The 24,369-nt window shown below is 45.3% G+C and overlaps 1 protein-coding gene across 1 annotated transcript in view; it reads left to right on the top strand.

The window, feature by feature from the left end:
• LOC148501814 (RNA polymerase II-associated protein 1-like) overlaps positions 1–24,369 on the top strand; it is a 75,778-nt gene that overhangs the window by 4,405 nt on the left and 47,004 nt on the right. Inside the window, 3 exon segments of the mRNA XM_088449936.1 lie at positions 328–476; positions 2,026–2,118; positions 22,235–22,406. Of these exon segments, the coding sequence (XP_088306062.1) occupies positions 328–476; positions 2,026–2,118; positions 22,235–22,406 (414 nt within the window).

The raw sequence follows: 24,369 nt of genomic DNA, 5'->3' as shown, positions 1-24,369 counted from the left end.
CTCCCAGAACGCACTTCATCAGTCACTCGCGTATTACCCTCTTTGAAGTGCTTCCACCACCAAAATACTGCGGCACGGCTAATTGTTTGCCATAACATTTCATGAGTTTCATTTCCGCTATTTCCAAGTTTAACACAAACTCAATCGCACATCTCTGATGTAACCTCATTAGCCCTCCTATATCTATACATATATATATATGTAATGAAGCAAATACTGTACTCTTGCTTTCCAGTGTATCAGTTTATGAAGCAGTAGTTTGACTAAAGATCTGTTTACATAAGCTCTGTAGGTTATCTAGTGTTAACAGAATATCTGATTTTTCAGATTTCCCTGACTTGCCACCAATTCTGACGCCAGGGCCAACCAAGAAATCCAAAGTTGCTGGAGCACGGGTGCATTTTGCTGAAGAAGATCCAGAAGACATATTGGACAAGCATGACCAGCATATCACAGCTGTCCTCTCACACATCATTGTGAGTTTCCTCACACTTGATATCTCAGTTTATTTTCTAGACTTTTTTTTTTTTCTGAAAGCAGAATTATCCCTGTAGTCCCACAGATTAGAGATTAAAGTTTAGCGCAACATTAGCTCCTAGTGTCCAGGCCAAAACTAACTATCCAGTCCTCCCTCTCTGAGCTTAGGGCCTGATTCAGAGCCGGATGCTATTTGCGCTCGCTCGTTCAGAAAAAGGGGCTGGCTATTTAAATTGAGCGCTCGCTCTTTGCGGTCTGTTGACGCCTCTATGTCTGAGCGAGCGTCCGAAACATGCGCTCGCTATTTTGTAAAGACGCCCCTTGGCCGCTTGCATCACACGTCATCTCCGGTATTTTTTTGATTAATCGAGTACATCAAAAGGCATCTGAACTGCTCGCTCTTCTTGGGGTAGCATTTTCCTACCGCAATCACTGCGAGCAGTTCAGACTAAAAGACAACCAAGTGACGTGGTCGATGACGCTGCTTTGTTAATTATGCACACCCTTAAAAAACGCCCGTTTTGACCGTTTGGCACCCCTGCGTTCGGATCTCCACTCCCCGTTTTCAAGCACCTTCCCCTGTTACCACCCACAAACACCTCATTCTGTCACTCAAATTAGCAGGCACTCGCTATTTTGCGAGCGCACGATTTCCGACCGCAATGACTGGTTGGCGCATGCGCATTACGACCCATACGCATGCGCAGATGTGCGAACATCGCTCGGAGCGAACGAGCGGCCGCTTACGAGCTGCTCTGAATCAGGCCCTTAGTGTCTGGCCTCATATAGAGGATGAGTATACTGTACTATGCTGTCATTGGATGGGATCACACTAAACTTGGAGAAACATGACAGTTGTGGTAGGTTAAGTCTTGGGTATGATGGAGGGTTTAGGAACAAATATTGTAAAAATTTTAAATATTTGTTTTCCCAAGGAGAATAAGGTCTCACATTCTACTACATCCGTGTCATCATATGCATTAGGAAACATTTTATTCTATCATTCTTTCTGCAACAAATGAACCATTATAGGCTTATTAGGAGCAGCTATACTGCCATAGATACACTGACCTGTCTTTCCTCTAATATAAAATTGTATGTGTATAGAGATATCTCTTTATTGTCTTTTCCTGCATTTGTTCTCTAAATTGATTTATAGGACCGTATTCAATTAGCGGCGAAAACAGCTGTTTTTCGCCTAAAAAACGGTAATATTTTCGCCCAAAAAAAAAAACAGGCAAAAACGCAGTTGGCAAAAAAAACTGGAGATAAATTTTCTCCATCCCAGACCAGGCGAAAATAAAATGCATTTTTTTTCGGCTGGTCTGGGATGGAGAAAACTTATCTCCCAGTTTTTTTTTTTGCCAATTGCGTTTTCGCCTTTTTCTTGGTGAAAATATTGCCGCTAATTGAATACGGCCCATAAACTGTTCTGGCAACACACAGGCTGGTTTTGCATTGTCATTCAACTATGGCTTTCCTATTTACTTGGTTCCTAGTATGTAATTATTCTATTTTGACCCTTTATTGCTCTACCATTGATTACAGGAGCACGACACAAGTACAGCCACTATCACAGCACCTGTTCCTACCACGGAGGCATTTCCTCGAGTCTTCCACCGATCTGAGATACCCAGTGTGGTGAGAGAATTTTGTGTGCTTTTATTTTTCAGGCTAATTCATACACCTTGAGATAGATGAGGGAGGAGGGGGACAGAGATGGGAGAGAAACAGATGGGTAGGGGTATGGCGGAGATGAGAGAGACACAAGTGGAGGAGGGGGAACAGAGATGAGAGAGGGACAGATGGTGGGATAGAGATGAGACAAAGAGGGGGATGGAGTATAAAGGTGAGTCACAAATGAGGAAGGGGGGACAGAGATGAGAGGTAGAGAGCCAGATGGGGGACAAAGATGGGAAGATGGAAAAAACCCTGCAATGCTGGGCACAATAGCTAGCGGTGAATGATGGGTCCACACTACTAGTTGTTTAGATTTTATCCATCTGCTGTCATTATTTGTTTGTTTTTTAATAATGTCATTCTTATTGAAAGTTTTGAGAAAGAAATACAACCACGTAAGAAAGCAGGCATATAAACGTGAAGGCAAATACGAGGAGTGTCACATAAGGGTATAAAAAACAGTAAACAAATGACAAAGTAAAGGTTAGTCATTGTGTTGACGGACATGAGAAACTAAAAATGGGAATAATTACATGTAAAATACCCCACAACAGTCACGGATAACCTAGGCAACACCCGAAGGCACCATTTGGGCATACACAAAAGTAAAAAAGGGGCATAGATGACATACAAAAATTGAAAACAAGAAAATACAAATCTGCCATGATATCAAAATAAAAATCCCCCATAGCTCCCAATCCTATATACCCTATCCCTAACCTACAAAATAAACAACTATGCAAAGGTAATAATTACACCCAAAACAAACCACCATATAACCTCTCCAACCTGTATAGCCTAACCCCAACTTAGGTATACAAGGATCCCCATATTAAACCCATCCTAACTACACGAAATATAACTTGCCTAACATCCCCCTACCCCCCAACCCAAGTAAAGGATCTAAATGTTGGATAAATGATTGGGCTACTAACTAATTGATCAAAAAACATCATCCCAGCCCAACTCCCCCCTTGCAAGAAGAATATGGAGTTCCACCCACATGTAAATATAGAGCTTTAGGTAGGCATATCCAAAATAAAAGAACACATAAAATAAAAATTAAATAAAACAGGATCTACTAAAACCCATCAGTATGAAAAACAAATGAAAATAAAAATTAAATAAGAGACCTACAGAGTATCAACAAAATCAAATTATGAACTCCTCTAGTCAGGCCAGGCCTCAACCTCCTGCAGGGTAGTAAAAAAATAGTCCCGCCAAAGAAACATAAACAGAAAATTACATGAAATATGTAAAATATTTAACAGGCAAATCTCGAAGCATCATTGCAAGTGCAAGGACTTGAAAGCAGATTTTTTGACTCGCCAAATCAAAATTTTGGGGCCCGAAGATGAAAAGAAAATCGCCCCTTCAACGCAACGAGAGCCACTGGAAGGGATAATTGAACTAGCAGTGGAGAAGAGATGACTTCGAAAGCAGGGATCAGATGCACATCTATATCAATCCCCTCACAAATCATCTGAGGGGCATGACAGGGAAGAGGGTTATCCACGTGTAACTTTCCAATTCTGTTGTCAAGCCTCTGGTGGGCAGAGGCACCAATTGCTTGAAAAATCTGTTGCAGAGCAGTCATAATGGAGATGGACAACCAGGGACAAATAACTCTCAGGAATAAATGGCTGTGCGTGTGTTTTGAGACCAAAGTAAAAGAAATAGCAGAGAGACACTGAGCACACATCCACACCGTGCAGCAACCAGGGGATGGAAAAGGTCAGCAGCACACAGCAGGAGCCGCAGGACTCAGGAAATAAGGATGCATTGCACTTTACCCACTCAAAATGGCTGCAAACACTGAGGGATGCCACCGGCAATAGGAGGACCCGACGGAGGCAACAGAGGAGCAGAGGCACCACAGGGTTGAATGAGACTACCAAGGATGTGGTCCGGCAGAAGCAGCACCCGTGATCTCACCAACAGGAACCACAGAGGAGGCAGGTAGCAGAGCTCACACTCTGGGTACCGTAGAAGACAGCTAGCAGCCCGGGCAAATCCTGCCGGTAAGGATACTTCAGCGCCAGCTGCGGGAGGGGGCCGGGACACCAGGGAGAAGAGAGGCAGAGGACCCGGCCACACTATTTAATGGATAAATAGTAATGAGACACTGCTCAAGCAGCCAAGCACCGGACTCCAATGAGACAGGAGAGGATGTCCCAACAGAATAGGCACATCAGGGGAGAACTTCCAAGATAGCAGGATAGAAAAACAGGATTTTCACAGGAGAGCTGGGAGAATGCAACCTTAGTAAATTTCCAGACACTAACCAAGAATTTCTTAATAAAAGGGCATTGCCAAAGGCAATTAAATAAATCGGCCATAGTGGCCGCACATTTAGGGCAATTGTGAAGTGCTAATTTTTTATCTTTATTAGTCTATGCTAATGACTGTAGGCTCAATGCTGCCACTTCATGGTCCACGGTGATGTTTTTGGAAATTACTGGATAAAACTTCCTGGTGGACAATTTGTTCCCTCTAAACCCGGGGAAGTGAATTATCAGTCGATGACCAATCCTGAATTGGCGCGATCATTCGCTCAGTCTGTGTACCATGGGCTCCACAATTGTGTCTGTTTTTGGACCTCACCTAATCCTTGATTCAGTCTGTTTTGAGAGCCTTCATAATTAGCAGATTTTGTTGTGTGCAGCCTTCTTCCCTATCAATTAAACTCTTGACAAGTCTCTCAGACATATTTTTGATAGATCACTAATGAGCCCTGGAGGATTGTTAGATATAATGAGAATGATGCCAAAGGTAATTCCACTGCACCATTGGAATCCATTAAGCCTCTTCCAGAAACTCTGTATGATCATAGTGGACGCATGTTTCTTCCTATTTCTCCGGTAGATGTCTCAAGTCAGGTGTGTCCCAGAGCTCACTCAGAGTGCAAATCTCTGTCCTATATTTTGTTGTCGACAGTTAGTTAGCTCCCGTGCCAGAGGTAAATGCTTTCTTGCAAGTGGTGGGTCATGTTCTCATGTTCGCCCTTTATTTCCCAGTTGCTCCTCGGTAGTTATACATGAACAGGCTGCAGCGTTCTCTTTGTGAGCCCCTTTTCCTGTTCTCTTTGGCTTTCTGACCTGGACATTTTTTTAATAAAAATTTTTGCCTTGGCTAGCCATGTATTTCAGCTGCAGCTCTTTCGTACCAGTGTACATACCTAATTTTCGAAGAGATCAAGTCTGTCTTTCTCCTTCATCCACTAGGGGACACTGGAGCTCAAGACAGTGGGGTATAGACGGTGGTAGAGTAGAGCCTGGCACTTTAAATAATTAAGAAGTGTGACTGGCTCCTCCCCCTCTATGCCCCATCAGCCCCAGTTTAGAAATTGTGCCCGAGAGAGTCGGTAACACTGTGGGCTGTCTCCAGCCCTTTAGTATTTTGTTAATTTAAAATTTATATTTACACGTGAGGACAGGCAGACTGCTTACTGTGGCAGTCTGCCTGCTACGTGGGAGCCGCCGGGAGGGCACCACACGGCTACTGCGGCCTGTGTCCGGTGACCCTGAGGGGGGACCTTAAACAGAGTCATCGGACTCCATGAGGACCCGCCACAACTGAAACCGGTTCGTGTCCGGGTTTCCTCATTTGCCCCCCAGCCCAGCAACCCGGCCGCAGCAGTTCGTAAGTATATCCCACCACTCCTGACTAGCTGGAGTGGTGGGCCAAAACGCTGGGCTCAGGGACAGTGCGTGCTGCGCGGCTGTTATACAGCCTCCTTCCCCCTGCCAGTAAACCTGGCAGTGTCGGAGCTGCTGATGAGACCCGCCGCTGCAGTCAGCGTCCGGGTCTCGGCTTATCCCTAGCCACTGTTCCCCCTCCTATTTCATGAGGGGATGGATACCGCGTGGGCCCCTCTACAGTGCGTGTTATACAGAGGGCAGCGTTGGTGATAGCGCGATGCTGCCGTGGCTGTCACTGAGAACCCCTGCTCCTCCCTCCTCTATGCAGGGAGGGAGAATGCCACGTCCCGCTACTACCATAAGCCCCGCTATTTTACAAGTACATAACGGGGCTGGGGCGGGGCACAAGAAGGCATAACGGGGCTCGTTGCCGCGCTGGTGCTTGTATGAGCGAAGCACCAGCGCCGGCTTATGCATAGAGCCGCATGAGAGCGCGGCTGTTATTCACAGCGCTGTCGGCTGTGGGTTGCTGCGCCGGTGCGTGTATGAAGGAAGCACCGGCGTTAGCTCTTACAATCCCACTCCCCCCTCAGGCGTCCTCCCTGGCAGTTTCCCCATCCTAATTAATGAGGGATGGAAATGCAATCTCCCCTCCCCGCCCTACTGCACAGCAGTGGCGCGTCGGGGGTCATGTCAGGCAGCACCTACATCGCGCTAGGAGAGTCCCCGTCCCCTTTAAGCATGTGTGGGGGTGATTTTCACAGTGTGCCCGACCCCCCAGAGGTTTACCGCCACTAATGTGGCGATGGGGGCGGAGCTTAACGGCGGGCCCGGGCAATTTTCCCTCGGTGGCCTCCTGCTGTCTTTGCAGTAGGCTTGGGGGCTCTTTCCAGCATAACCCCTCACGGAATCGGGCGGAGTTCCTCACCATAGCGCCCAGTCCGCAGGCGTGCGGGTGCGCGCTCAGGCACATTAGCCGGAGTATCCCAGCTGTGTAGTCGGGAAGGAGTTGGCTGTAGCGGATCCTCCTTAGTCCCCAGCGGACCTGTTGCGCTCTGCTTGTGAGCGCTGAGCTTTCGTTAGGCGGGGCAAGTTAGCATTATGTGTGTCTGGTGTTCTGTCTCCTACATTAAGTAATACAGTACACAGCTTAGCGCAAGGTTGACAGATAATGCACACCCACTATTGGAGTCAGCGGGCAGTGTAGGGCTCGCTGACTTCCCTCTAGCTGATGACTACTTCCTAAATGGAATGAGAGAGATCCCTTCCATTTCTGTATGATGACGTCATCAGCCAGTGTCCAACGTCATTCCCTACCATTGAATGGGCAATATAATCTTGTGGCGAGTCACCGTGCCTGAAGCGTGGCGTGCGGAGCGAGCCCGCAAGGGGCCGTCTTTTTATTTCCTGGAAAGTGTGGGCAGAAACCTCCACTTCTGCCTTCACTCACGTCACTTCCAGGTACGGCAACGGAAGGGGTTTTATACTCTTCCATAACTTAATGCCTCCAGCGTTGAAAGGAGGTTAGCTGGGTTAGGGTTACATCTCTTCCATAGCATATTAGTGACCTGCTATACAGAGCTGGTCGCTCTGGCCTGCACTGGTTTTGTTTTTAGTGCAATCGTGCCATTAATCCATATCTCAAAATAAATATCCAGATACGGAGTTAACTTCCAATAATTTCAATTTACCTTGGGAGTAAATTGCATTGGGAGTACGCATATCTATGTGTAGGTAATTATATCTTATGTGCTCGCTTTGGCAGCACATACAATAATTGTGACGGTACTCCCGGATCTACCCTATTCGGGAATGAGAGCTCCCCAAATGTGCTGGCCATCCCTGTTGCCCAGAATTAAATGCTGGGACACCCACATCTCTAGCGTTGTGCTAACTGACTTCTCCTATAACCAGAGTGGGTTGGGGTCTTGCGCTGCAGCGTTACCCACTGCACGGTTTTCTAGTTTAATATGAGGGCTCTGTCAGTAAACAGGTAGCCTACGGACTCACCATGAACAAGCCCATTTTCTTATCTCGGAAGAACAGAGTGTTGTGCAGTGCGCCCCACTTGCACATTTATTTCACTGAAGCACGGCTCCCTAAGCTGATATTTTCTGAAGGGGCTGGGGGTGTTTTTTCCCCAAGGAGAGTACTCGCAACAGTCCGCCATTTTCTACTACTAAGCTATATACATAGCTCACTTTAAGGGATAGTACAAATTAGTGTGTGGATTAGGTTACACACTTCTGCATTACATATGTATGTGTGTATGTCGGGGTCAGACCTGGTTAATCCTCGTAGGGGAAGCCACCTGGTATTCCAGGAGCTGTAGGCTATGCATAAGATCATATACACATATATATATATATATATATATATATATATATATCGTGTGCAAGCTTCGGCAGCATGTAAACTAATTTGTAAGCTGGGTTTTATGTCCAGAGTACAATAGATTAGGTGGCTCTATGGAATAGTCATATTCTGCAGCTTACATTGTGACAGACACAATTCCCCAACACCACTACAAGTACCACATACATGTGGTGGTCTTGTATGTCCACACATGTATATAAAGTTGTACATAGGTACATAGGTGCTCCCGGGGCACTCATGTCTAGGTCCAGCTCAGGCTGTTCATGACTCTTAGGTCTGGGCTATCGCCTAGCATCCTTGGACACTAGTGTAGTTCTGTCCCCATCCGTTAATACTTGGCACATAAGCCGCTGTATCTAGCGCTCTGCAATATTGCAGCGCCTCTCTGCAAGGGGCCTATTATTATTTAAAACTGCAGTAAATGTCTCTAGTGGCGCACTTGGTCTGCGCCTGGTACTTATACATAGTTGCATAAGATGTCAATCTCTGAGAAGAGTCAGTATGTCTTCTATGTCTGTATGTAAGGCTGTGTATCCCACTCTTCATATGCAAATTTATAATATTTGGGAAAACCTGCTTACAGCCCTAATTGGGGTTATGAATAAAAGTATATCCCTTCCTTCTTTAATTGGGATAACTAACATTCTATATTTGTGTATCTTCTCAGTGTATATACAGTATATTCAGGTACTCCATAATATTGACTTGTCGCAGTCTAAATATCCACCAAGAGGTTCCTACTCAGCAATATAAGTATTGTATTTTATATTGGTATGTGACCACTTTCAATGTCAAGGGTCACTTGTGGGGATCCATGGAAATTCTATGTATACATGCAGAGGGTCTTAGTTAATATCTTACGCTATCTGGTGATTCTGCCTCTTTGGCTATATGCACTTCCCCATTATAAGTGTTAATGTAATGATACTTACACTAGCAGGGTGTTTGGGATATATGTGCATTTTCTATATGAATACACATCTCTAATGGAACACTCTCAGATAAAGTCATTGAATGTAGTCCTGTTGTATGACCTACATGTCTCCACTAACAATTCTGCTAGTTTCTACAGTATTTTCTATGACAATATCTCCAGACTGAAGTCCAAGCTATAGAGCATTGGGTCTTTGACCACCGATGTTACTCTTTATACCGGATGGGTTGTTGTGACATTCTACGTAGCATCCAGAGGGCTTCTGGTCACTCACAGGTGAGCAGGCTCACCCCCTGATCCTCCGGAAGAGGCTCCTGATACTGCAACCTGACATTACACATCAGTTATCCTCCCTTCTGCACCCTAGCTGCTGTCCTGGCAGACATTTGCCCCCTTATGGTACCTGTTCACGTTAGTTGGCTCTACACCTTAGAGCCTTCTTGGTGTGTGGGTCCATCCAGCATAGAGATTAGTGATATGCTATTTTCTGGGTTGCGGTGCATTTTCAGGCTAGTGCACAGGTTTACATTACGTACGTCAGTCACAGGTCCTGTTCCTATAACAGAAATATTATACACAAGAGGCCTTGTTTGGTTTTTTCTGTTCAGTATCTGTTGATACTTTTATTACACTGACAGGTACTTTCATGTTGACCTAGGGCTCTAGCCTCACTATATAGGATGCTTCCCTATTTGGTGTCTCGCTTTCCCGGGGTGGCTGTTGCATCCATGATTTTCAGCAGCTAAGGTATCCCAGTTGTTTTCATACTATTACGGGCCAGAAGCTGCTACTGTCTACACGCTTCCATTACGTTGGAAGTCGTCCATTTGTGGTTTTCTCTTCCGCTGTTGGCGGAGGTTGATTGTTTTTTTTTTTTTTTTTTTTTCCAGGTGAAGGGGAAGCTGGTCTTCGCCTGAATACATGGAAGGGTTCCAGTTGCGGTTTTATCCCTCTGTTCCAGACTGGGTTGTCCTGTTGTCTGACCCTCTGTAAAGAATTGTTGTCTCAATCTTCTCGATGCCATCCCTGCCACTTGCCAGTGGAATCTCCACTTGTTGGTGACTTCTACGTTTTAGCCCTTCCGCTGGTTGAAATCCACCTAATTAGTTAGACCTCAGGACTGGTCCTGGACGACAGTTCGATATATGCCTCTGGCCTTCAGATATACTCTTTGTTAAAGAAGTTTGTGGACGGGATCTGCATCAGTTATCTGTATAATTCTACATATATCGATATAATTTATGTTCAGCAGTGCTGGTATTCTACAGTCTGCGACTGTTGCACCTTCCTGTTTTAAACTCTACTACAGTTTTGTGGAGTTTTATTCTTGGATTACCGCCCCTTTTCCCATGGACTCATGTTGGGACTCACTGCTCCCAAGGGTCTGGGTCGGTTTGTTTTCAGCTGTGATTACGGTGTTCTGACGATTCTAATCTTTGTTGTCCACTAGATACAGCTTTTGCCTTTCAATTGGGCCTAAGGTTCTTGGCGGTCCCTGTTACGGTTGGCCGCGGGTTACGGCAAGTTCTCAGCACTTCCCACCCAGGAGGTTGGCTTTGGGACGTCCCCACTGTCTTGAGCTCCAGTGTCCCCTAGTGGATGAAGGAGAAAACAGGATTTTGGTACTTACCGATAAATCTCTTTCTCCGATTCCACAGGGGACACTGGACGCCCACCCAGTGCTGTGTTCCTGCCGTTTTGTTGGCTCATTATATGGTTGTGTGACTGCATGTGTTCCCTGCAGTGGGTTCTTCTATTCTCCTTCAGCCGGTTTTGTCCGTTCTGTGGTCTTCTCCTTCTCCTCTTTCTCCTTCATCCACTAGGGGACACTGGAGTTCAAGACAGTGGGGTATAGACGGTGGTAGAGTAGAGCCTGGCACTTTAATTTAGAAGTGTGACTGGCTCCTCCCCTTCTATGCCCCATCAGCCCCAGTTTTTAGAATGTGCCCGAGAGAGCCGGTCGCACATTAGGCTGTCTCCAGCCTTTTCATACAAGCATTGAGGACAGGCAGGCTGCTTACTGTGGCAGTCTGCCTGCTACGTGGGAGCCGCCGGGAAGGGCACCACACGGCTACTGCAGCCTGTGTCCGGTGACCCTGAGGAGGGGGCACAGCAAGAGGGAGTCATCGGACCCTGCGTGGACCCGCCACTGCTGACACCGGCATGTGTCCGGGTTCCTCGCCGCCCCCTCAGCCCAGCATCCCGGCCGCAGCAGTTGTAAGTATGACCACTGCTCCTGATTAGCAGGAACAGTGGACGTTAGAGCTGGGCTCAGTGACATGCCGTTAGCTGTCACTGTTAGCGGCGCTGCTAAAACCTCCCCCCGCTATCCCCCCCCCAACTTCCCATGTCGGGCCTGGGGACATAATTCCCGGTTAAAACACCGGAGCTAGCGGGGGTGGAGCTAATAATGGCGCATCCTGCACAGCGGCGCCACTGGTACGGGCTCTCCTGCTCAGTGCTGCAGCAGTGGCTCACTGTGGTAAGGGTGGCTCTGTACAACAGCCGCTAAGCGCACTCAGCAGCCCGCCATTTATAGTAGACACTGCCGGAGCATAGCTGGCAGTCAGTCCTAACACAGGGGGTTTCTGCTCCCTCTTTTGTAAGAGAGTCGCGCAGCAAGCGCTGACTCATCCCCCGCTCGGGAGAGTAATGAAGACTGGCTGAGCCAGGTCTCCCGCCCCTCCCCCCACAGTTAGACGGCTTGCTGCACTGTCAAAGAGCACCACGCTGGCTTAGGCTCAGAGCCGCTGCAGAGCGCGGCTGTTCATTACAGCGCTCTCGGCTGTTGGTCCCCCCTCCTGTTTACTCTACAGCACAGTAAAGCGCAGCGTTACTAATATGCCTGCTCCTCCCTCCTCTATAAGAAACACAGGGAGGGAGACTGCTGCGACCCGCTACTCCAATGGTCTACACTGGCGCTGTCTCAGTAGGTGCAGCGCCAGTTGGAGCAGTAAGATCCCGGTTAAAAAACGGGGGCGGAGTTTACCGGCGGCCATAGTGGCTAAACCTGCCGCCCATTCCAGAGTAATGGCGCGTCCTATATACATATATAGCGGCGCCTTTTGAGTCGGGTTCTCCCCTCTTCTGCCGCGCTGTGCCCACGAGATGTCAGCCAATAGAGAGCTCACATACCACGCCGGTTTGCAGAGGCTAGCGCTTACAAGCTTTCTGGAGTCTGTAAGGCGGGCAGCCAATAAGACCGGCACAGTGGAGTGTGCCGTAAAATAGCCCGCCTGGGATCCGGGTTCGAGAACCGCACTAAGCGCTGTCTCTATAGGCAGGCTGCCAGTCACTCTGTTGTGGCTGTAACAACAAGATGGGCATAGGCTTAGCAGACATATGCCGACCCCCGGGCATGGTCCTTCTCATCGGTCTCTTAATGAGAAGACCGCTGCATCCCACTGCTCCCATAACTAAGAGGGCCGTAGCGAGGAGTTACAGTGCGGCTCCGCATTTTGTAAAGTCCTGCACAGTAAAAATGTAACAGTTTCTTGTGCCGTGCATGGCACATCATGATCTCCTGGGTTGTGAGTGTCACTCCGGACGTCCTAGGAGCAGTCGGCTACCTAAAGCAGCATCTGGCCAGCGACTCTGCTGGCATAATGCATAGTGCTGATAGGTGGGGGCCACCACATCCCACTGTCTTGGGGATGGATACCAGCCTTTGCGCATCCAGGCTCCTTATAAGCGCAGGCGGCTACAGTTAGCTATTGTAAGAGATGACAGCTGCTGCTCTCCACTATACAGAAGGCAGCACTAGGCACATGGTGCCCGATCTCGTCTGATCTTGGAAGCTAAGCTCCCCATGTGGGGACGCTGCCATTCCTCTATTACAAGTCCTCAGCAGCACTGCGTACACACAGTGCCGGGTGAAGGTTTGTTAGTGCTGCCTCATACACTTCTGAATACTGATCAGCTGGGAGGTTTTCACCAGCGACTGGTTGAGGCCCTGTTTTTTATTAGACGTCTCGCTGGCCTCATAGTGGGTTGGGTTAAAAATACCTAACTTGTTTGTTATTTGCATAAACTAACGCAGACTGGCATGGTGGCCCGTGCCTTAGTCCTACATTGGGGAAAGCCTCCAAAGTAGGTTCAACTAGAGCTTGAATGGCTCACCTGATAAGGCGAGTACACCAGTGGCAGGAGTTTCCCAGGATCGAAACCAGTCTGGGACAGCACGCTAAAAAAAAATAAAATAATAATTCTTGCCCCCCTACGCCGTACCGGTGTGTGTGTGGTATAATATATATATATATTTGTATTTTATACCAAACTCTGGTTTAGAACATATACTAGTCTGGAGTGACCTCGTACCTGGGCTCAAGGACCTTGCGTCAGCTCATATTCTACTTAAAGTATGCTCGTCACCTATTAATTTGGTATATGGGTACGTATATATATATATATATATATATATATATGTGTGTTTATGTGTATATATAGATATGCTTATATATAGCTTCTTGTTCTTACCCTAAAGGCGAGGGTAGGATCTGTTCGTATCGGTTTTATGTCTGATACCTAGCATATTTATAAGGAAAGATGCTGAGATTGAAAGGACTTTCCTGATGCAGTAGTTTGCTATGTATAATAACTCCACTTTACACTATCCCTAAGGATATATATATATTGAATATATGTATATATATATATATATATATATATATACACACACACACTATCCAATTTAGGTGGCTTTATAGACTAGAGTCACTTCTATAAGGGACCCTATTCATGTCCTGTGGCCGCCTTGTTAGTTTAGATGCTCCTGGGACACTAGGTGTCTAGGTTCAGCTCAGGCTGTTCTAGAGGCATTCTGCCTCACAACAATTAGGTCTTGGGCATTGCGACCTTGGACAATATCTAATATATAATTGTTCACGTCAGTCAATGTCTACAGCCCCCCTTTTCCTGGGACATATTATTAATTACTTGGGGCGCACTTGGCAGTGCCCGGTAAGTACTTTCAGGACTAGTGCACAATATTATAAGACACTAAAATGCAGTGTCTAAGTACTATATAAGCATGCTAATCTCCTGGTGCAGGAGTCTGCCAAGTCAATTTAGTACTAACTCTTCTTTTCAAAGAGATTGACTTCCCATGCACCTATGTAGGTGTCTGTGTGTACGTGTGTGCGTATATGGTATGATGTATAATTATATATATATATATATATATATATATATATATATATATATATATATAATATATATAGATTATATGCTGATATTTTCCCATTCCTTGTATGAATATTTCCTAATCATTGGGAAGTCCGGTTTATAATCCCTAACTGGGGTTATGACTGACGATATATCCCCTTCATGGAAAAACTGATGCACGGTACCCTTTGCGATATTCCATATTATTGACTTGTCGCATACGGCACAAGCTATCTCAGAAATCAGAATCTCTACAGTGGCCTCTAGATACGTTTCCTATCGGAGAATGGAGAATCCAAGTTCTATTCCATCCTCAGGGCTTAAGTGGTTAAATTACAACAGAGTTGCTGCTCCAATGCCTGAAGGACTGGGGCCTCCTGCTGATATAGGCAGGGTCAGGCCTGGGTTATATTAGATGATGGGCATAAAGTAAAATGGTTGTTTTCCATATCACTCTTGTTGTGACTACTATGATGTCAGGGGTCACTGGTAGGGATCCATAATCTAATAGGTGATATTTCCATGTGTTCCTTGACCGGTACAGGGTTTTAGTTAATACCTTAATTTTGCCTCTTGGCTAATAAGTACTTCAACATTATAAGTGTTATTGTAATGATACACTAGTAGACCGGTTTTGGGGTTTATGTATAATCTCTATATGGATACACATCCCTAATGAAACAAGCTCAGGTATAGAATGTGGTCCTGTTGATGACCTTCATGTCTCCACTAACATTCTACTAGTTTCTACAATATTTTCTAACATCTCCAGACTGCAGTTAGTGCTGTTGAGCATGGGTTCTTGCCCAACAAAGCCACTCTCAAAGTTGAGGCAGGTTGCTGTGGGATGGAAAAGGTCAGTGACATTCTATGTAGCGTCCAGAAGGCTTCTGGTTGCTCACAGGTAAGGTCTCGGAAGATGCTCCTATTCCATGCAACCTAACATTACATAGTCATTATTCTCTTCTGCACTCTAGCTGCTGTCCTAGCAGCCAATGTACTCCTTTATGGCACCTGTTCATATCTGTTGGCTCTACACTTTTTCGAGCTTATACGGGCGTGTAGGTTCATAGTTCCTACATAGCAATCAGTGACACTATTCTATTAGAATCACTTTGGTCTGGCCTAGGGTGCATCTATGGGCTAATGCACATATTACGTGGAAGTGTGACATTCACTATATTCCATGCCTGACGCAAAAACTACAGCCACTCCACACATCATATTGGAAGCTATGCTGTGTTGGGCCTGGTTAGTACTTGGATGGGAGACCACCTGGGAATACCAGGTGCTGTAGGTACACTGGTTGGCTTTCCTGTTCAGTATCTGTTGATACTTTCATTACTCTGACAGGTTCCTGTCGGGTACTTTCATGGTTGTCCTAGTGCTCTAACCTTGCTATATGGGATGCTTCACAATATGGGTAGCTCGCTCTCCCTTGGTGGCTGTTGCATCAGTGTCGATATCTTTATACGTATCTGTATGATTTGTTTATGTCCGGCAGTGCTGGGACTATTCTGTCTGCGACTGTGGCATCTTCCTGTTTTCGACTCTACATTGGGATTTTCTCGAGTTCTTCTCGTGTTATTGACCTTCTCCAATGGATTCTGGTTGGAGCTCTCTGCTACCAACAGTCCGGTTTGGTCTGTTTCAGCTGAGATTACAGTGTTCTGTAGCTTCTCATCTGCGGTCGTTGCCTCGCTAGCCGTTCTGTACCTTTCCACCTGTGCTGTATGTTGTGGAATTTCTATGGCTGTTCAGTGATGGAATTTTGATTGTCTTTTGTGCTCTATGACACTTGATCCTCAGCCCTTGCCTTTTCTTTGGGCCTACGGTTCTTGGCGGTCCCTGTTTAGGTTTGGCCAAGGGGTCGGCCAGTTCTCCGCGCTTCCCACCCGGGAGGTTGGCTTTGGGACGTCCCCACTGTCTTGAACTCCAGTGTCCCCTAGTGGATGAAGGAGAAAACAGGATTTTGGTACTTACCGATAAATCCCTTTCTCCGATTCCACAGGGGACACTGGACGCCCGCCCAGCGCTGCGTACCTGCCGTTTTGGTTGGTTCCTTATAAGGTTGTGTGACTGCATGTGTTCCCTGCAGTGGGTTCCTCTGTTCTCCTTCCATCGGTCTTATTCAGTTCTGTGGACTTTCTCCTCCTTGTCTTCCTATTGTCCTCCGTCTCCTCTCGGGCTCAGTTCTTAAACTGGGGCTGATGGGGCATAGAGGGGGAGGAGCCAGTCACACTTCTAAATTAAAGTGCCAGGCTCTACTCTACCATCGTCTATACCCCACTGTCTTGAGCTCCAGTGTCCCCTGTGGAATCGGAGAAAGGGATTTATCGGTAAGTACCAAAATCCTGTTTTTGCTTATAACCATAATTGGTGAATTGGCCGTACCAACCTTGTGCACCACTCCTCAAAATTCTAAGGAGGTGTTACTTCACTCAGTTATGTGGTTCCCTGTTACATTTACAAGACCCTTCTATTGGAACAGGAAGAGATTTAGTGCCTCCTCTATGCCATCTCATGTTGGCCTGTATGCTGGTTTACACAGCAGGGGAAATACCAGTGACCTCTAGGCTAATGGTGCTCTGGACACGGTAATTGGGCCCCACTTGGATAGTTAAACTAGGGATTCTCGTACTTCGGGGTCTATTTACTAAGCAGTGTTAGGAGACAAAGTGATAAGGTACCAGCCAATCAGCTCCCAACTGTCATCTCACAGGCTGTGTTTGAAAAATGACAGGAGCTGATTGGCTGGCACCTTATCACTTTTCACTCTGGGCCTGATTCAGACCCGCTCGCAAGAGGTTCGATGGTGCCCTAGTGCGCATGCGCAAGACGGAGGGAGCTCCGTCGTGCGCATGCGCGAGACCCGCATAGCGACGGTCGTTATGGGTCTCGCACCAAAGGGGGCGTGCTGTTGATGGTGGGTGACAGCACGCCCTCTTTGGTGGGCGTGCCGGGGGCGTTGCTGCCCAGACGGAGGCGTTCCCATGGGAACGCCTACCGTCTGGGTCCGGCCCTACTGACATCACTAGTGATGTCACTGGGAGTGATTTTGGCTCTGATAGAGCCAAAATCACTCCAGGGCTTGCGGCAACGAGACCCTACCGCAAGGGTCTCGTCGCAAGCCCGATGGTCGCGATGGTCTTGACCATCGCGACCATCATCATGGACTCTCGCATAAGCTGTGGGTGGTAACCCACAGCTATGCGAGCGTCCAGGAGGACGCACAAAAAAAAAAACCCGCCCTGATTCAGAGCGGGCGCTCGTTCAGAGCGTCCGGCTCTGAATCAGACCCTCTGTCTCCTAACACTGCTTAGTAAATAGACCCCTAAGTACCGAATGTCCTGAGTTTCAGACCTTGGTCTGCTTATGGCCACTTCATTGCCCCTGCATACTATTTCCAAGTTCCTAAAAGTAGACATTACTGTTTCTGCAGAGGCTGCCTGACAGGTCAGTCCTCTAGGCGACTTCTAGTTTTTAGGTATATTAATTCCTTCCCCTTGAGTGGCTTTGTCCTATAATCTGTATTCCCATACAAAGGGGTACAGTTCTTGGGGGTAAATTTACTGAACGTCAATTCAAACCCGCCAGAACCCGCTGTCAATTTATTCAATTAAAAAAAAGTAAACAGTATTTACTAAAGGTAATTTTGATACTCCTAAATGGCACTCACCGTCGACCCCTGGCATTTTCTAAACCCTTATCCCGCTGGGATCCTACCCTGGTCTGCAAGCCTGCACATGTCCCTAAATTATGTGTAGGCTTGTATGTTGTAAAAAAAAGCACTAAAAATAAAATAAAAAGTGTGGGGATCCCAAAGTGTTTCATAACTAACCTTAGGTTATTTAGCCAAGGCTAGTAGTGATAGAGGGGTAAGATTGTGTGGGACCCCCATATTTTTCACTAATCAGCACTAGGCTGAAACAGGGAGAGACACAGCTTGGGTTCCCCCTGCAATAATGTCAACCGGACAGAGGGGTCTATTTACTAAGCTGTGTTAGGAGATAAAGTGAACGGTGATAAGGTACCAACCAATCAGCTCCTAACTGCCATTTTTCAAACACAGCCTGTGACATGACAGTTAGGAGCTGATTGGCTGATACTTTATCACTGTTCACTTTATCTCCTAACACAGCTTAGTAAATAGACCCTGTAGACTGCTAAGCCTAGGGCTGGAATCTCTGCATAAGTGAGTACCCCCCAAAAATCGGATCTCCTCTTCCAAAGAACACTGTTCTTCCCTGCACCCCAGAGCTTTGGGTGCAATGGTAATAGAATATTAATAATTATATTGTTCTTTACAGGTGGAACTACTGGTCCCAGTAAGGTTGCTAGGGCACAATGGCACTTGGAGAACACTCTTTGTTTTATACTATACAGGTCTGCACAAATCTTAGGACAGGACATTTATTTGGGCTTGAATCTGGGGATTTCTATTCGTCTAATGGTAAAAACATTGATTATAATTCAATGTTTTATTTAATTCTAAAGTGTGGTTTCTCTGCGGTTTTGTGATAAGTTTGATGTTCGTATATCTGTGCCAAACTGCCCAGATTTCAAACCTACAAGCTCACTGAGAAATGTGGGTCTTTGCATCTGCTCTTTGTCGATTTTACTTTTACTCGACGTAACTTTAAAGATTCCTCCACTACATCCAGTCATATGTAAATACTTAAGCTGCATACACACGTAAAGATTTTCTGTCCAACCATGCAACTAGTTGATTGGATGGAATGAAAATCTGGTAAGGTATGAAAGTAAATGACAATCAGCAATTTGCTCCCAAATGCTGGAAAATTGACAAAAACTGTTGTTTGAACAAATTGTTTAGATCAAACGTTTAACAAACTTGTCTGACCGACCATTTTCATCTGTTTTCTGGCATTTAGGAGGAAATTGCTGATCATCAGTTACTCCCATACGTTACCAGATTTTCATTCCAACCAATCAACTAGTTGGATGTTTGGCCAGAAAATCTTTACATGTGTATGCAGCTTTAGAGGACAGGTTTTTCTTACTTCTTTTCTCTGTTTGCCTTTTTTCAAACACCCCCTGCCCCCAACACCAATAAAATAACAGCACTTACTATAATGTAAGGCTTCTCTCTTTTTCAGTTTTCTCTCTCTCCGTGCTCTGTAATTTACTGCCCACTTTGAGAGAGCAAATTATTGGAGCATTCCTGTCTGTAACGTCTGTTGGCAATTCTTTTACTCCATTGTCCTTGTTAAAGGCACAAAACAATAACATAGAATTTTACATGTTTTACTTTTCATATTTTGTTCCACTTTAATTATTTCATCTTTTTGCCCTGTATCAGCAAACACTTTAGACAATATGCAAGTGCTGATGAGTTGACTGTAGCTGTCTTTTATTAGAAGTGCTGGTGAGGTGGAAAAGGCAGTGCACAGGTTGAAAATGGTTTTTCTCACCTTCATTTCTTTTTTTTGGGTTTGGATCAGTAAAGCACCAAGTAAAAGGTGATGAGCTCTCTCCTAAAGTGCAGCTTTGGTGCAGTGGTTAGAATTACTGCATCACAGCCCTGAGTTAAATTCCTGACCAAGGCATGATCTGTAGGGTGTTTGTATGTTCTTCCCATGTTTGCATGGGTTTACTTCCACACCCTAAAAACATACTGGTAGATTAATTGGCTTCTGACATAATTAACCCTAGTGTGTGTCCATCTAATGGGGATATGGATTGTAAGCTTCACTGGAAGAGGGACTGATGTGAATGACTGAGATATTGGTCAAAATTTACTAAGCGGCGTTGATGGCGGGTTCTGTTCTGTTCTAAACCCTGGGGGTTTGGCGGCGGTTTTGCTATCTGCAGATTTACTAAGGCCAAAACTGCTGCAAAACCACCGTCAAAACACATTTTAGAATAGAGCAGAACAGGGCTGTCATTTAGAAACCGCTGCAAAACCGCCACCAAACCCCCGGGGTTTAGAACAGAATAGAACCCGCCGTTAAACCACCACAAAACCGCCGTAGTTTAGAACCCGCCACTTAGTAAATTTTGCCCCTTATCTGTAGAGTGCTGTGTAATATAGGTGTGCGCTATATAAATAACTACTACTAAAAAAAAATGTAGTTAATATATAATTTGGACCTATTATCCATTTAGAAAACAAAATTAGTTTCTTTTAAAACATCAACCAAAAATGTTTGTTGATCATAAAAATGAAACCTCAGCTTCTGTTATTATTTTTTGCTTCCCTCAGTTGTCGCTAGTAGAAAGTTATATGTGTTTATCTCCGGCACTGGCCTGGGGAACGCCAGAAAATTAAATATGATAGATTTATGATAAATGACACTTTATTCTAAATAAAATCACTTTACCATTGGATGATCTCTATAATTTGATATCTCATGAAAATGAGTAATTCGTTGATCTCCAGTTTCTAAACATGGTTTATTAGAATTACCCAGAAGTTAGAACCCTCAATTATTCAGGGTTCACATGGTTTTTTGGGGGTATATCGTACATCATATCTTTTGGGGGTTACTAATCCAGCACCGGAGATAAACCAATGTATCTTGCTGTATTATCTGGAACTATATTCTCCTGAGCTGCAGGATACATACCCCATTTAAAACAGTTTGGTACTCACTTTAGAGGCGCCAGTCAGAAACGCTACTTGTCACTATAAAATGCTGCTGAAGCTCTCCTCTCTCTCGTGTGCATATTGCGTCCTATATTGTGTAGTAGGAGGTGTTAAATTATGTGGCTCTTGTGTTTGACTGTGGTCCAATCACCTTAATATGTTAATTTTCAATTTACTGCTTGTCTGTTGTGTCTATTATCTATGCAGTTTATTGACACGCCAGATCATTTTATTATTCATTGCATAGCCAATCATGCATAGATAATCATTTTCAAACAGAAAAATTAATGTTAATTTGTGCGCTATACATTTGTTGGCCATATTTGCTACTTGGGTTTCCCATCTCAGTCCACTGTAAATTGCACAAATCATCTAATGCACTAAGAACACGACTCCTCATTTCTCTGGCTAATCTGCTCCATTTTTTACATGTTGCCATTGAAAGCCATTTTCAAACATTAGTGCCAGTACCTGAAAATGCATCATCCAGTGACATAGTTTCCGTGGTAACTATAAAACTTGATGGATTACTTCGTATGCCCAGCAAGGACAGCTCATTAGTGAGGAAATCATTGGAGGAGAGCCTGCTGTAGACATGTTTAATATCAACAAACCACAGATTGGTTACAGAAATCATCTTAACTTAGAAAAGCCTCAAAGGAGGAAATTGCACCTCAAGTTCTATTGTAGGTGCCACTGGGGGCAGGTTCCACTGCTTGCTCTGAATTCTGTATTATATTATATTAGTAACAGTAATATTATATATATCTGTCCTCCTACACCAGGCCTCTATATGCCATATATATATATATATATATATATATATATATATATATATATATATATATACATACATATATCTAGTACATATTCTTTAGTGCTTTGTACTGTTTTTGCACTTACTTTTTTTTTTCTTGGTTTATTCATACTGTTTATGTACTTTGCAAAGTGCCACCATATAAAGGATATAGATATTTATAATATAATTTTTGGAAATGTTTAGAAAACAGAGAAAGTTTGATAATGTTTAGAGTGATGACTGGGTTGCTCTTTGCCAGTATGAGTTGTGGCACATTTTCATTATAGTATAAACCCAATGACTCGTTATATATTTCCATGTATGTGTTTGTAGAGGGAGGCCTGTGCAATGATTATATGTTTTTTTTCTATGAAGCAGCTACATGTCTACAGGACAGCTCCCAACAGGAATTGTGTCCTCTGCACATTTTAAAGAAACAGGCCACCCCATTGGACATGTAACATTGTGAAAATATAATTTGTGAATATACTGTAGAATAGAAAAAAACCTGTATATGAACAATGTAAACAACGTCTTTATGGCTCTACTTGTAGGTTATGCCTGTAACCGGGAATATAAGCATCTTTGCTCAGAAAATGGCTGCCAAAAGGATTTCTGAAGCAGGAAAAAGAATTGGAACCTCCACAGTGCAAACCCAGAATGTTCCCTCTCTTGGTCCTATAAATAGCCTTTCAGTGGATGAGAGCAAGTCTTCCCAGTTACCAGGTAAGCCGCAAGTATGGTCAGTCTCTGAGGGGAGGACTGATGGGTAGGGCGGGATCAGGAGGTGGATTGTGGCTCATAGCAAAAAGAAGGGTGTTTCGATCAGTTTCCTTGCGGAAAAGAGTTGTACACAACTTGGACTCTTTTTTTTATTCCTTATTTTTATTTATATTAACCATCACATGAAGGAAATAAATTGAGGTTTTGCTAAGAGTGGTAACATTAGATCCCAGAAGACATACTAGGGGGTAGAGGTGTCGGTCGGACCTCTTGTTCATGTACAATGGGCAGAACTTTGACCCGGGGAGCCTGTTCTGGGCCTTCCACTAGATCTCAGGTTCTCAAACTCGGTCCTCAGGACCCCAAACAGTGCATGTTTTCCAGGTATCCTCACAGAATCAATAGTGAAATAATTAGCTCCACCTCTGGATCTTTTCAAATGTGTCAGTGAGTAATGAATACACCTGTGCACCTGTTGGGTGACCTTGAAAACGTGAACTGTGTGGGGTCCTGAGGACCTAGTTTGAGAACCACTGCACTAGATGGATTTGGATGAAAACTTCACAAGGGGTGACAATTGGTCTGGTATGCCTAATGGAGTGGTTGGGGTCTCACGGCGCAGTGCTCCTGGCAGAACTTTGACCCAGGGAGCATGTTCTGAACCTTCCACTTTATGGATTTGGATGACATCCCATAATAAAACTTCATAATTTGAAGATTTATACCCTGGCAATGCCGGGTACTTCTGCTAGTATAAAGTAAAGATTAAGATCATATCCGCCTCCTGCGGCCTCTTCTCCTTGAAGCCACCCCTCTGCAGGTGTGGTCTGTATCTTTTGGAGTGTTTTTTTTTTTTTTTTATGCTGCATTTGGTGGTGAGTGCCTTCTTTTGGAACTATATACAAGGGGTGTGCAATAAGTTTCCGGATGCACAAAAAGTATTATATTTACAAACAAAGTGAACATTACATTTATTCAGAGTATTCATAAGAGGAGTCTATGCAAAGTTGCATGCGCTAAAACCACTTGGTGAAGTCGCTGGGCCAGTCCAAAGCAGGTTAGTCTTCTACATGTAGATGATGGTCTCCACTGTGGATTACCGTGACTCAAAATGAATTTGACTTAACTTGCGCTTGATTTGTGGGAACACGAAGAAGTTGCAGGGGGCCATGGCTGGACTGTAGAGTGGATGACCAAGCTCCTGGATGTGTTCATTGGCCAGAAACTCCACCACTTTCCTGGACTTGTAGGCAAGTGCATTGGAAGGGGACCATGAGCGCGAATTCTTGGATGGCTCCTGGAAATGGCTTCCAGCACTTGCTGCAGGCATTGTTAGCGTTAGCGTACAAGTCCTCAGTGACGGTGCGCTGCTGCACGAGTTCTACGTTAGCTACATGACCAGCTTGGCCACAAAAACAGTCACCAACTGCTTGGTCATGCTGCACTTACGTCTGAACTTCTGTGGGGGCTCACCTCCAACTGGGGTCCTCTGGGCCAACTGTTGCTTTGTTTCAGGGGTCAAATCTGTAGATCTGGGATTCATCGCCACTGATCACCTCCCAAACAGACCTGGCTATCAAACCTGGCCAGAATGTTGCGGCTCCAAGTCACCCGAGCCGCCTCCTGCTCTCAAGTCAGCTGATGGGGCACCCAGCGTGCAGAAACTTGCTCAGCCAGGCTTTTCATGGAGTATCGAGCGGATGGATCCCGATGATATGCCCATCTGCTCTAACTGGGCCATGGCCACCCTGGCGTCCACCTCAACTATGGCCCGCACAGCAGCAGCATTGCCCTCCTTGATGACGGACTCCTCGTTTTCCGAGGACCATCTCCCTCGCCGAAATTCTGCAAACCACTGAAACACATTGGTTGGGTCGGTGCCTTCTCCCCAAAAACAGCTCACAGTCATTCAAAACTCCCTGCTGTAGCAGACCACTCTTGTAGTTGTAGTAGATCATAGCTCTCT

The sequence above is a fragment of the Taudactylus pleione genome, unplaced genomic scaffold (assembly GCF_031769625.1).
Source record: "Taudactylus pleione unplaced genomic scaffold, aTauple2 ptg000501l, whole genome shotgun sequence".
NCBI lineage: Eukaryota > Metazoa > Chordata > Amphibia > Anura > Myobatrachidae > Taudactylus > Taudactylus pleione.
Note: the sequence above shows the minus strand (reverse complement) of the source record. Positions and strands in the feature narration are given on the sequence as shown.